Genomic DNA, 14,468 nt, shown 5'->3' with positions numbered 1-14,468 from the left:
TCGAAAGTGCAGTACCTAAAGTTTAATAAACTGCTTAAAGGAATTTCACCATACCAAGATAAAAACAGTTACGGTCAGATTGTCAGGGTCCTTGTCAGATAAGCAACTTAAGCTCAATTGCACCTCTTGTTAAAGATACAATTTGTATCCAGACTGATAAGTATGAAACCACTGTATACTGGAAAAGGTCATTTGCATCTTTAAGCAATGGTCTGCAATTGGAATCTGTCAAAATTAATCTATGAAATAAGCTGTTAAGTAAATTCTGCTGTCTTAATTCAGGAATATATTTTTTATTCAAAGAAGGTAACGCTTTCCTATAAAGGAACATTACATATTTTATTTGCATCAGCAATTGTTTTAAAGGAGTCTTTGACGAAGAACAAACACACAAGACATGTAACACCTTAATGATTTTACGAACTTGATGCTACCTGTAACAATTACTTTCTCCAGACATTTTTTAACAAAGCATTTAATTCCCTGATTTTGCAAAAATGCAATTTTAATCCATTTATGAATAGTCATAAAACAACTTCAACTAGAAAAGATCAGTCTTTGATAATTAACTAAACTTTTAAAATCATCTGCATTCTTTTCAGATTTTTTTTTCACTCTTGTTTACTACTACAAGTTGATGATATCCAGAGTGATGATTGTCGGGATAGGTCACGTAGGGATGTTATAAACCATTTCTTAAATAACTCTGTCCTTAAATCAACATCTTACAACGTGGCCATGAGTATTTCCAAATGATGATTACAACGGAACAAACAGATCATCAAAAACTTTGATAGAAGCTGCTGTTATGATAACATCACTGAGTTTTGTACGCTGTACTCCTGTCACTTCCGGAAGCTTTCGCGGATTTTTTCCCGCCTTTATTTGAAGAGAGCTGTTTCTCGGAAACTTGCAATGAATCAAACTTTTCAATAGTTTCGAAATCACCGCTATCAGAATCTGGGTCACACTGTAACAGGTGTAGAATTACAGGCATTTCCTTCACACCTTCGACAAACTCTTCTGCACTGATGGCGTTGTCATGGTTACGATCGGCTGATTTAAAGAAGGCGGACACGAGGTCCTCGATGAGGTGAAGGTCAGTTTTTGTGCTTGACAGATCAGTAGCAATCATTCTGTAGATAGCCTGAAACGTTTGTACGACAAGCATTAATAAAGTGAATACATATTTATACTTAATTTAACAATGTCATGAATGTATGTATGATTCTGCCGAGTTGAACAGTTATTTTTTTTTCAGATATTAATGATCACTTTGTTTGAAGATTCTGTCATTACATGACCATTCAGACAATTATGTGGTCTTTCCCTTCTACATGCCTGAGTTAAAATGAACAATGCATTCATAACGCAGTATAAACACATGACATTTTGAACAATCGTAAACACTGCGTTTAGCCGGTCAATAACAGACCACGATGACTGTGTGAAATTAAATGGTTACCTAATAAATTATTCACAGTAAGTTATGTCAAGATCAATTATTTGCGGGGAACAAGACCAATATCAACTAAAAAGGAATTTGTGAATTATGAAAATATGATCCCGAGTGATCTTGTGTTAACCGTTAACAAAAAGATAGTAAACAAGGCATATCTGCCCCACCACCGGCGGATATATCGCTTAGCTCCTGTCTTAGTACTCCCAACTATATATATGCTATAGCCTATAAGCATGTCTAACATGATAGTGGTGAAATACCACTGAATTTTAACAATTATAGGTCAATAATATCATGACGACTTTCCAGCTTTTGATGGTGGAGGGAGACACCAGGTGCCCATTTGAGCATTATTTTAGGCAAGGGCGAGTACCTGGGTAGAACCTCTGACCATTCATAAGCCAACTAGATTGCTTCCTCGTATGATAGAATTCTACACCCCAGGAGGAACCCAAAGCACATAGAGGAGTCAGCGGCCTTAACCACATTGCAATGGAGGGAGGCCCAAGGGAGGGAGGCCCAAGCAGTGGAGGGGGGACCAATGGAGGGAGGCCCCCAAGCAATGGAGGGGAGCCCAATGGAGGGAGGCCCAAGCAATGGAGTGGGGACCAATGGAGGGAGGCCCAAGGGAGGGGGGACCAATGGAGGGAGGCCCAAGCAATGGAGGGGGACCAATGGAGGGAGGCCCAAGCAATGGAGGGAGGCCCAATGGAGGGAGGCCCAAGAAAACACTATGTACCTTAAGCATGCTAGTCATTTCCTCCCGGGATATCGAACCATTTCCGTCGATGTCATACATCTTAAATGCCCATTTTAGTTTCGCTTCTGCCTTATCGCTTCCAGAGACACACAAACCAACAATGAACTCTTTGAAGTCCACAAAACCGTCTTGGTCTTCGTCGAATGAACGGAATAAATGCGATACGAACACGGAAGCTTCCCCGTCAAACACACTGTTATAGACTTCCTTAAATTCCTTCATGGTTAATTTACTCATCCCTTTCCCCAAACTGCTCTGGTATTCACGAAACCATTCCTCAATTTCTTCCCTACTTATATCTACATCTACATTTTTTTGAAGTTCCGCAAGCGTCTTTGGACTTAGTTTACGTACTTTCGACTTAGAATTTCCCATTTTATTAAAATTTTAGATAATCCAAAACAAAAAGTGATAAATAACTCACAGCTGTCAATAAAATATACGATCGTACGCAGTTTCTCTGTCACTTTGTATGATCGCGCAATGACATGTTCAAATTTTCAGCTGATAATACAAAATCAATTAAACTAATCGCAAGCTGATAGCAATTCTCTTAAAGTTTTTTGTTCATTTAGTATGCAAAAGCCTGCCACGTACTGTTTATTCCATGCTAAATAATTCACGATCGCCAAGTGGCTTCCGACAATATTTGTCTCATTCTGGGTCATTAGCCATGTCCGTTACGTTAAAGAGAGATTAATAATTGAAACTAAAATAATCGATAATAAACAAAAACATTAAATACGATACCTGTGGATAGGCCGGTAAATATTTATTATCTAAAAGGTGAAAATCGATCTATATGATAGAGATTGGTATCACATGTACGTGGCATTGTTTTCAAATCAAAGTTCCACAGGCCCTACACAGGCGAGTACAATGTAATAAAAGAACGATCGTATGATTCGAGCATTAAAGCTGCACATCTCCTGATCTATATCAAAATTTTCATAATTTAGAAAAATGCCTTCACTAGTTTGTCATTGCAATAAAGCTTTTTAAATCAAATTTTAGGAACTTTTTATCTATAAATGCTCTCTTTGAAGCAATAGATTACATGTATATGGGACACTTTCAAAAGCGTCAGCCACAGTAATTAGATGCAAAACAGAAGACATTTACCTTCATTTTATATGATGCACATTAAAATATCTAAATGATTTTGGGATATCTAAAAGAGGATGAGTAAGCAGGGCGACGGTTTGCATGATCGTTTCCCTGAGTACATTGAGTACATATAGAAAATACTCTACTTATTTTATTGACTATCAACATATTAACTGACTATCTGTGAGATGTCGTGTCTACTCGCTGCTGCGCCCGACGTATCACAGATATTCAATTAACTCTTCCTCATTCAACAATCTGACTAAAGTACATCTCCTATTTTACGCTACGCATAGGATCTGAAAACGACCTATTCATTGCCTCGTTCTGACGGCTCTTTCGCTAGCCAATCAGAGCCTAGCTTACAACATCTTGCAAATCTACATGTAGCATTGACTTTTGATATTTACAATTCTTATGTTGTAATGTATCAGATAGCCGGTTAGCTTAGTCGGTAGGCCACTTGCTTTGTAAGCGAGGGGTCCCGGGTTCGAGTCGTGGAATAACCGCATATTTTTCTTATCCTTTGACAATCGAACAAGTCGTCTGATTGGATAACATAAAAATAGCAATAATGGAAATCCAAAATATACAGAAGACGAATGTGAATAGGTCGTTCTCAGATCTTCGTTTAGAAGATCAAGTACTTTAGTCAGATTGCCTCATTCAATTTCCTACCTGAATGTCATGGGAGCATACAGCCAGTTACATACGCATAACTAATAAATCATAACTTATAACAAGATTATAACTTTTAAATAACGAGTTAAAATATACAAATAATGAATGTCCACCCAGGGTTTCCAAATGTGTCACATAAGCTTTAACGTGAAGATACCCATATTTGTGTGTTTACTAGCCAATTAACCCGCTGTTTGACATATATTCCGATCTTCTTATATTTGAACTTGATTATTCAAACAAAGAGTATATTTGTAAATGCATAATACCAAACAGTATGTATAGATTATTCAAACTGTAGCAATTCAATAAAATTTAGACTGCAATAAACATTTTGCGATGCTTATAACATAAATACAAATACAAAACATAGTAGGTGTATACCAGAAACAGCACTGTTACTATTACAATGTTGTACCAGCGCATTTTGGTGCTCAGTATTAAAATGCGACCGAGTCTTTAACAAAATAATGTAGAATAATTTAGTGAACAAATAACATAGACTGTTTTCGGCATGAGATGTTTACTTGACCCTTCTTCATGTAACTATACTGATGGACCGCGTATAACTAAAATTTGCAGGTTTCATTCCCTCTTGGATAAGGTCGGATAAGATTAGGATTTTACTCTTCGGCCCCATTTTCCAAAAAGACGCATTTCGGAGGAATATAAAACGCATGGAAGGATAGTGGCCGTGCTCGCAAAATCTCGTGGAAAATGTTGTCAAGATCAGATTATCGGTATTATCGTTTTGCGTTATACTCGTATGTATACATATGTAACGCTTTTTGGCAGTGTATTTCAAGAACGTGACTTTGGTAGTGGCTACTACAATGCGGACGAATCTTGGCACTTAGTAGCAAAATTCGGCCCTATTTTTGTACTCAGTACCAGTGCGACTTTGTTGTTGGAAAATACACGTTGATATAACGTTATGTAGAAGTTACGCGACAAAATGTAAAAAAGTTTAGCCATTAGGCTCATAACTAGGCATGTTGCTTAATCTAAAACAGATCAGATTCATTTACACAGGCATTTATAAAATGCATTTTCTACATATGCAAAAATTTATGAAATTGAAACTCCATCTGAAATTGTATCTTTCCATATGTAGTAGAACATTCCAGATATTAGGACTACACTCTTGCAAGAGGTTAATCAAAACGTCTTTCAGTGCGCCAGTTTTGAATTGCCCGTGGTCTGATTCATAACATACATTTTGAAGAAACATTTCTGTCTTTCTACTTCCCCACCGAGTCTTAAAAGCAAACGGGTTCTGTTAAACTGAAACAAGTAGTTAAAAGATTTCTCTGTATATATAGGAATATACTACACATATTGATATTACACACAATTCTGAAAATCTGGGAATCGTAATAGGAACGTTTTAAATTTTAAAAATATCTTTATTAGTTTTTAATTTATTGTGAAGTAACAGGTGTAAAACAGATACGCTCCCTATGATGGCCTACCGAGGGCAAGTGGGTATGCAGGTTTTGTATGTTGTGACCTTGACCTTTGACAAAATTACTCAAAAACAATTTTGACATGAAACAATTCTATGAAAATGACAGCCAAAGCGTCTTTTAATTATTGACTTGTAACCGTTTAGTCTAAAACAACAAACATTTTTTTGAACTTTGACCTGCAGTAACTCAAACAATACAGGTCATCTATTGACCACAGACATCCTATACGCATTTTGGCAAGTGCGAGTGACGCGACTACTCCATCGGGGCCTTTGTCTCACTCTGAATTAAAATTTGTATTTTTCAACTAATATATTATGATCAAGTTTATTGCCAAAACCGGTGTCATGCTTTTGAAACTGTTTCTACAAATTATACCCTTGTGACCTTATCTACCAAAGTCTTATCACAAAATAATATTTTCAAAAAGGTACAGTACTTGTTGATGTAACACTGTCTTCTGCGAGATAATCACAGATATCACTGTAGTTCACATGTTTCCTTCATCCTCCTCGTCTTTTTCCGTGCTGTATAGTTAGGATTTTATTTCCTTGAGACATTTATTTATGAATGCAGGTTCTTCCGTTCTAATAAAATTGTTGGTGTGTTTTTCGTTATTACTAGAAGTTTTGGGTTATACAAAACATTGAGTATTGTACACAAGCACATCTTCATTATAACAGTTTTCTTGAATGCACTTTTGTTGAGAAACTATTAAGTAGTAACGTTGTGATATAAGATTAATATTTACCTTTGAAATGCATGCCACTTCCAAATGTGACATCCACATCTTAAACGATTTAAAAACAAGGCCCATAATCATAGTCTACTATGTATTTATTTACTCGTAATCTGATTTAATGCTAGGATTCCGATGCCACTTGCTATTTATTTCAAGAATCCAGATCCCTTTAAACCCCTGCTTGGTTTATTGAAGGTCATAAACTATCATTATGAAAGTGCCTGCGATAATAAATTTGATTATAACAAACACGTTTGATTTAATCGAAGACAACACCATTCTTTATACAACGAAGACATGTAATGATGAGTCCGTTTAATTTTTTTATATTTAATTTTTTCCCGGGTTAAAAAACTCTATTTGGTCTTTCTTCATATTATTTTTGTTTCAATATGTATATAGTTCAAAATAACAACAAATTTTACCAAAAATAACAATAAAAACCAGATGCAAGTGGTTAACAGAACTGTTTATAAATCCCACAGGTCTGTGCCTAATTTCTAAAATTAAACTTTGCAAACCGCTCACACCTATCCGAAATGCATGCAACCCACTGTTTTCTTGAATAATAAAGACATAATAACAACTAATAACAAAAATATGCTTTTAAAACTGTTAAATTTAAAGATGTTTAGGGACAATGCATAGTTATCAGTCAAGTTTTTTTAATTACAATTGTTTTAGTTAATTTAGATAACTAAGCGTAATATCTAAATAAGCCCAAGAATATTTCCATGTTTCCTAGATATTTTTGCTTTAAATAAATTTTTTCAAATGAAAGCGTTCTTAGCCTAGAATAACCCTTCTGATATGACGGAGTTTTTACTTCTGCGCTTTGAGTAATAAGAAATAAGGAGTATTTCCAAAGATCCCCATCCCACCCCCTCCTCCATCGAATACAAGAATAGAATATAATGTCATCAAAATCAAATAACATAAACATGCTCACCAAAAAGTATACACATAACAAATGTTTCAAAACACATAATCTTTAAAGTTATAATACTCTAAAATTAATGCTCAAGAATTGTCATTGGCCCCAACTTCTATATGGCCGTCAAAAGTCCATCACTCATTAAAAGCCGAATTTTGGTTACAAATGAACAAATTAAAAAAAAAAAAAAGAAAAATGAGATATATATAATTATACTAGAAAACTACACATTTTGACGTGGCAGTACACTTTCCTTCGTATAAACAACTTAATTAGTTTTATTATATTAAGGACGACTGCCAGCTTTTAGCACACAGAAAAACCAATGGTCATTTTTCAAGATTTCTCTAAAACACAAATGTCATGTCCTCAAACTTCGCATAAGTGTTAAGACTTATATTTATAACATGCATAATAAAATAAACGACCAGAAATGTAAAAAGTATAACTCAAGAACATTTAATTGCATAATTTAACTTGAATCCTAATTTCCAATTTTTTTTCGAAGTTATAGAACATTAATTCATAACTTAAACAAGAAGCACAATTTCATATAATCTTTTATCAAAAAAGATGGGTTTGATGTTTAGTGAGTTAAACTAATTTTAAATACAACATTATATTTTTAATTAATTGAAATAAAATACACTGACTATCTAATAATTGCAAAAATGTTAGAGAAATTATATTATTTCTAAAATAACAAAATAAACTTATTTGAGAACTTAAGAACAGGAGTGACATTATAATGCGATGTAAAAAATATTTGCGTACAAATTAATCTAATTACATCCTTACAAAGATAATAGAATAAAATTTAAAAAAAAACACGAGATCAAAAAAAATCAACATAATATTTATTCAAACATAATTGTTTATTAACATAAAAAGACTACTAAATATAAAGCAGGTTATTTTAATTTAAAAACAAGGAAAAGCATTACATCATTAAAAGAATCTATTAAAAAATGAACAAAATTAAAAAAAAAAAAAAAAAAAAAAATGAGAGATATATAATTATACTAGAAAACTACATTCTTGACGTGGCAGTACACTTTCCTTCGTAAAAACATCTTTAATTAGTTTTATTATATAAGGACGACTGGCCAGCTGTAGCCACACAAGAAATTAACACAAATGGACATTTTTCAAGATTTCTCTAAAACTACAAAATGTCATGTCCTCAAACTTCGCATAAGTGTTAAGACTTATATTTATAACATGCATAATAAAAGAACGGCACCAGAAATGTAAAGTATAACTTCAAGAACATTTATTGCCAATCTTTATACATGAATCCTATTTTCCACATTTTTTTTCGAGAGTTTTGACACATTTAAATTCATACTTCGAACAAGAAGGCACAATTTCATATATCTTTTATCACAAACATACGATAGGGATGTTTAGTGAGTTAAACTGAATTTTAAATACAACATTATATTTTCTAATTAATTGAAATAAAATACACTGACTACGTCTCAGTTTTGCAAAATGTTAAGAAATTATATTTTTTCTAGAAATACAAATAAACTTTTTGAGAACTTAAGCCAACAGTGATGTGACATTATAATGCGATGTATCAAAAATATTTGCGTAGCTATATATGCATTTAATTACATGCTCTTCGACAAAGAATCAGCATATATAAAAATTTTAAAAAGAAACGACGAGATCAGAAAAAAATCAATCGATAAATTTTATTCAAAGCATTGGACTTGTTTATATAACAAAATGCTGAACTACAAAGTTCCATAAGGCCTTAGGTTTATTTTATGTTAAAAACAGGAAAAAGCAGCTGTACATACTTGGAAAAGAAATGCTTTCATTATTGCACATAACCTTATGAAGTTGGAGTCATGAAACAATGGATTCAATGATATTGCCTTGATATTTTCTAGTCTGTTAATTAAATTTTCAAACGTTGGCAAAAAACATGAGGAAACAATTATTGAAATAAGGTTTTAAAAGAAATAATTTAAAACGTATTTTTGTGTTCATGACAAAAATGTGGCTGTCACATTATAAACAATGTATGCTGAGATGTTAACACTTTTCAAATTTTCCCATTATATTGACATTTAAATATTATACACATTTAGTTTGTCTTGTTTTTCCTTGTTACTGGCTAAAATGTAATCATTTATTATTCTCTAGAAAATAACAAGATAAAAATGTTGATGTGTTAACATGATGATGAGGCATGAATATGAATAATGAGTAAAAAGTCCGTTCCTGAGCACCACTGCTAATCTTGACTTTTAAATATTCGCAAAACAAACAAATATATTACAAAAATCACTAGTTTCTATAAATTAAGAAATTTCCATTTTAAGTTTATACATCAGGGATCAGGATCACATTCTAGAAGATGAATAATCAAAGGGTCAGTCAATGCACCGTTTTTAAATTCCTGAAAACTGATCTGTCCGTCCCCATCTAGGTCAAACTTCGTGAAGAACTTGTCAGTTATCTGTTCAGGACTACCTAGTTCGTCACTGACCATGGCATTCGTCATTTTGTAGATATCCTGAAAAACGCAAAATAATTTTGTTAAGATATATTTGGAGACACAATTATAAACTTTACAGTACGTGACTGTGCCAAAACGCATTCTCAACAATTTTTTACTGCACACTAAATTAGATATTTTCGTTATTATAACGTTTCAAGTTACTAGCAAGTTGATGTGTCAAGTTAACTTTAATCATAGGATAGTGAAGCGTTTAAACTTGAAAACTAAATAGCATTGACAGTCAAACATTGTAAAACGCAAAAATAAACTTTACTACTCGGAGGCACCACCTTGTATTTTACATTAAAAAACAGGAATCAAAAGCAGTGTCTTATCATTATTTTCTTTTTATTAGAGATATTGTGAAAATGAATTTAGATATTTATAGCAACTACATTTCAAACTTGCTCTTATTTATTCCTGTTTGGCGCCATATAACCTATACTGTGTTGGTGCGCCGTAAAACCCAAATAAATAAATAAATAAATAAATAAATGCTCTTATTTTTGACATATCTAATTTTTGTAATGATCTGATGTATTTGTTTCACTTTTTCCGAAAGAACGAGTTCTAATAGTAAATTTATTAAAATGGCACTGTTACTATCTTTCAAAAGTTAAAATATGATATTGAAACATCAGACACTTTAAATAATTCAAAATAATGTCTTAAAATAAGCTTGAAATAGGCGGTTCACTTTAATCATAGCCAAATATCTCAAAATAAGCACATGAACCTATTCATTTTATTTCACCATACTATAGGCCATATATTTATTTACGACTGTGAAAAGTTTCATTAAAATCTACATTGTAGAAAAATTTCTATTCGCGAAAATGTTACGAAAATTGCGATTTTCCCATAGACTCCCATTATGAAAACTTGCGTGAGGTCGAAATTTTTCAGATCAGTGTAACAAAAAAAATCAGGCACACGACCCTATCTTTTTTATTTGCTGAATTTTCTTAGTATATTCCGAAGTTTTGAAAAATCAGAGTTTAATCAAATTCTACATTGTAGAAAAAATTTCGACCCTAACGTGCAGAACTGCCTTAACAAACATAAACTACAAAAACTATTTGATGCATAGTGGAGAATTAAAACATCAGTTTTCAAATATGTCCTTCAGTTAATTTAGAATCAATGTTATATTTTTACATAATCCATGCACTCCTAATTAAATGAGGCAATATCACAGAAAGACACCTACCCTTAGAATACAGTTCATCTCATTCTTAGAAATTCTTCCATTTCCATCGATATCGTACATTCTAAACGCCCATTTAAGCTTCTTGTCTGGGTTATCACTTCCAGAAACACTGAGACCAATAATGAACTCTCTAAAGTCAACATAACCGTCTCCGTTCATGTCAAAAGATCTGAAGAGATGATACGCAAACGATGACGCGTCCCCCTCAAAGACACGGTTATACACTTTTTTGAAAACATCAACTGTCAGTTTAGTTATTCCTTTCGTCATATGTAGCTGAAATTCACGGTACCATTCCTCTATCTCAGCACTTGTGAAATCGATGTCTTCATGTTTTTGTAGGTCCGCTATAGTCTCCGGTCCCAGTTTCTGAAATCTGGGTTTTAAAATAAGAGATTTCGTATTTCCCATTATATCTTTGATTTTTCACAGGATCATTAAGAGAGCATTGCTTAAGTTTAAATCATTCAGTTACAATACCCATCCTGACTAACCATACAAAATTACTCAAATAGGAAAATAGCGGTTTTTCGTTTCATCCTCTTTCTTCCTTGTTTATGGTTTTCATTGAAGTAATTGTTATGTAAAGAAAATGTTATGTAAAGATGTCCAGGTTTTATGCAGTTGTAACAGTAGCGTTTTAAGGTATTCTTGGAACAGATTTAATGCCATGGTGTAAAGTAGCAAATGAGAATTTAAATTGCTGAAATTTTATCATGTCTACTTGGATGACAAGATAATAATAGAGATAGAACGTATAAGAAAATGAATATTGTGATTAAAATGCCTATGATGTGTAAGTCTGTTTATAATCGCTACCAGTTTCCCACGTGCGTGGCTCCTCCAGAACATTTCTTTAGTAAAAGGACATCAAAAGATACAAACTATACTCCAGTTACAGAAACAACTCTGACGATAGTTAACGAATGTTAGTGATTTTCATTGGAGGAACGGATTATGAAAACCGCGTCCTATGCTTTCAAATACCGGCGACTTATTATCTGCCCACTGTGTTCGCTCCAATGCATAAAATTTATGGTTTATCAGAATTCCATTTAAATACAAGTTGTACCCGATCTGTCATACACTTTTAATCTATTGCATGAATATTATTAAAGGTTTGTTTTAAAAATAACTTACACACCAAAGAAGTATAATATACTATAATTTATTCAATAATTTATTTTATTGCTTTTTGACTAAACATAAGGGTTAGAACAAGAAGATATTTTAATTTGTTGACCAAGAGCTTAATTACTCCCGATTTTCCTGATTGCCTGACGAATCCCAGTTGCTCTCAAAGCTATTTAAACCTAAGGAACTTGAAAAAAAAAAAAAAACACTTTATTAACATTATCTTTACGATTATTCTACAACATGTTTAACATTAAAATTGACTGAATTTCATCAACGAGAAAAGTAGCCCACGTGGTATATTGGTGGTTGAATAACGCACGAGCAAGAGACTCGAACTGCGGGTCACTAACAAACATTGAACCAATTTTATCTCGCCTATTACTTTTTGCTTTAGTTTTCCAATAATGATTTGACTCCTATACACCAGGATGCGGCAGCTATTTTGTTCGAATAAAAGTGTTTATACAATTAATGGTATGGTGGGTCAACACGAAATGTCTTTTGATCACGGAAACTTGTAATTATGATGCATTTATACGGTCGGTATTAATTCTCCCACATTGAACGTACACATGCATTAAATGGTACACTATAAACCTAACCCTAACCCTAACCTTTAGTCAGTATATTGTAAACTCAATGTGTGTGTACATTCAATAGGTGGGGATTAATGTTAACATTTATATGTAAGAATTTATATAGGTCGAGTAACAGTCCAATAATCAAGACTATTCCATACCTAACAGTACCCGGTTAATAGTCCGGATCATACCTGGTAAAAAAAGGGTACGAGCAGAACCACTGGCACCAGACCAGAAAGAAAATGCCTCTGTACATGTTATACCCTACCCCTAGGTATTCTATAAGAACCACGGTCGTGAACGGGAAAGTGCACTAACCCATTCTCACCTAAAACGCGCAGTTCGGTGAATGTGTACCTAGTATATTGAACAAGCGATAAGTTATCTTCCATTCGAGCAGAACTACTGTTTGATCGGACAAATCCGTAAAATGGTTTTCGTGATTCTCGGCTTTTTGGAATGTTACTTTCTCTGTTGGTTTATTTTTCCTCTCCAGCAACCCCAACGCTCCGCCTTACATCTTTTCTTTACCCATCCCCATTTTCATATCTTTCATATATATAAGTAAAAACGCAGTCGTTGGTGAACATTTAAAGTATTTTTCAACTACTGTTCCTTTGTTGCGGGCCTACAGGGCGATGTGCGACTCTAGCTATGTTTACAAGGCGATACATGTGCGGCTCTAGCTGTGTTTACAAGGCGATGTGCGGCTCTAACTGGGTTTACAAGGCGATGTGCGGCTCTAGCTATGTTTACAAGGCGATGTGCGGCTCTAGCTGGGTTTACATGGCGATGTGCGGCTGTAGCTGGGTTTACAAGGCGATGTGCGGCTCTAGCTATGTTTACATGGCGATGTGCGGCTCTAGCTGGGTTTACAGGCGATGTGCGGCTCTAGCTTGGTTTACGAGGCGATGTGGGGCTCTAGCTGGGTTTACAGGCGATATGCGGCTCTAGCTGGGTTTACAAGGCAATGTGCGGCTCTAGCTATGTTTACAAGGCGATGTGCGGCTGTAGCTGGGTTTACAAGGCGATATGCGGCTCTAGCTATGTTACAAGGCGATGTGCGGCTCTAGCTGTGTTTACAAGGCGATGTGCGGCTCTAGCTGGGTTTACAGGCGATGTGCGGCTCTAGCTATGTTTGCCGTGCTCGGTGCTTCATTTGCCTTTTTTTTATTATGCTATATTCAGATATAAGCTATAAAAATCTCCGCGGTTGTAGAATCTTTGTGGAATTTTTAAGATATGTTTAAAACGTCAATCTTATGACATTATTTTTTTTTCTTGTGTAAAATGCTGTCCTATGAAAAAGTCTATCAAATGTTAATTGTGCGAAGGGTTTACATGAAAATTTTGCTACAAAGCAAAACTGAACGTTTTATAAATATCCACACACAAATAAAGTCAAAATTTAAAAAAAGAAACTGAAGCAGTTTGTTGTCCAAAACCCAATAAAATTGCTAATTTTAGACGAAATTGTAATAATATACAACATTATACGACTATTTTACACTTTTAGTACAATCAACGATTCTTCTTAAATGTAAAATTATCTTGGGCTGCAAGTCTCCATTTAAAAAACTAAATCATTAATAAGTATGCATTCTGTGAAACAAATATTTTCGAGTCAGAAATATTGAGTGTATACAATTTGCTTTCCAGTCACGTAATTCATTCCCGATAAAAACTAATCAAGTCACTCGACTGCGATTTTGCCAAGTTTTCATGTTAGGTCAACATTTTAATACATTGTTTATGCTTTAAATAAATTGGTCTGTTTATCTTGCACGAATGTCGCTTGTGGGGAGGAAGACTTCCTCTTGTAGCCAGACCGAAGATGATTTGTATTAACTAATCATAATAGCTAAAGATT

The 14,468-nt window shown here is 33.9% G+C and overlaps 2 protein-coding genes across 3 annotated transcripts; both read right to left on the bottom strand.

Moving 5' to 3' along the window:
* Window positions 1-313: 313 nt before the first annotated feature.
* Window positions 314-2,902, bottom strand: LOC128555689 (hippocalcin-like protein 1). Its single transcript, XM_053538790.1, has 2 exons — window positions 2,202-2,902; window positions 314-1,147 (listed from the first exon to the last, which is right to left on the bottom strand). The coding sequence occupies exons 1-2, from the start codon at window positions 2,595-2,597 to the stop codon at window positions 818-820; spliced, it is 726 nt and encodes a 241-aa protein (XP_053394765.1). The 5' UTR covers window positions 2,598-2,902; the 3' UTR covers window positions 314-817.
* Window positions 2,903-8,404: 5,502 nt separating this feature from the next.
* Window positions 8,405-11,877, bottom strand: LOC128555688 (hippocalcin-like protein 1). 2 transcript variants are annotated; one of them, XM_053538789.1, is made up of 3 exons: window positions 11,700-11,877; window positions 10,881-11,256; window positions 8,405-9,685 (listed from the first exon to the last, which is right to left on the bottom strand). In XM_053538789.1, the coding sequence occupies exons 2-3, from the start codon at window positions 11,148-11,150 to the stop codon at window positions 9,500-9,502; spliced, it is 456 nt and encodes a 151-aa protein (XP_053394764.1). In that variant the 5' UTR covers window positions 11,151-11,256; window positions 11,700-11,877; the 3' UTR covers window positions 8,405-9,499. The 2 variants fall into 2 exon arrangements, with proteins under 2 accessions (XP_053394764.1, XP_053394763.1); XM_053538788.1 differs by lacking the exon at window positions 11,700-11,877 and having other exon boundaries at window positions 10,881-11,691.
* Window positions 11,878-14,468: the final 2,591 nt, after the last annotated feature.

The sequence above is a fragment of the Mercenaria mercenaria genome, chromosome 3 (assembly GCF_021730395.1).
Source record: "Mercenaria mercenaria strain notata chromosome 3, MADL_Memer_1, whole genome shotgun sequence".
Taxonomy (NCBI): Eukaryota; Metazoa; Mollusca; class Bivalvia; order Venerida; family Veneridae; genus Mercenaria; species Mercenaria mercenaria.
This window is presented reverse-complemented; position numbering and strand designations above follow the sequence as displayed.

Excerpts from the sequence above, each read along its gene's own strand:
- LOC128555689 (XM_053538790.1), bottom strand. The coding sequence starts at position 2,597 with ATGGGAAATTCTAAGTCGAAAGTACGTAAACTAAGTCCAAAGACGCTT. Across the intron at positions 1,148-2,201 it reads AAATGACTAGCATGCTTAAG|GCTATCTACAGAATGATTGC; the intron begins GTACATAGTGTT and ends CAAACGTTTCAG.
- LOC128555688 (XM_053538788.1), bottom strand. The coding sequence starts at position 11,291 with ATGGGAAATACGAAATCTCTTATTTTAAAACCCAGATTTCAGAAACTG. Across the intron at positions 9,686-10,880 it reads AGATGAACTGTATTCTAAGG|GATATCTACAAAATGACGAA; the intron begins GTAGGTGTCTTT and ends TGCGTTTTTCAG.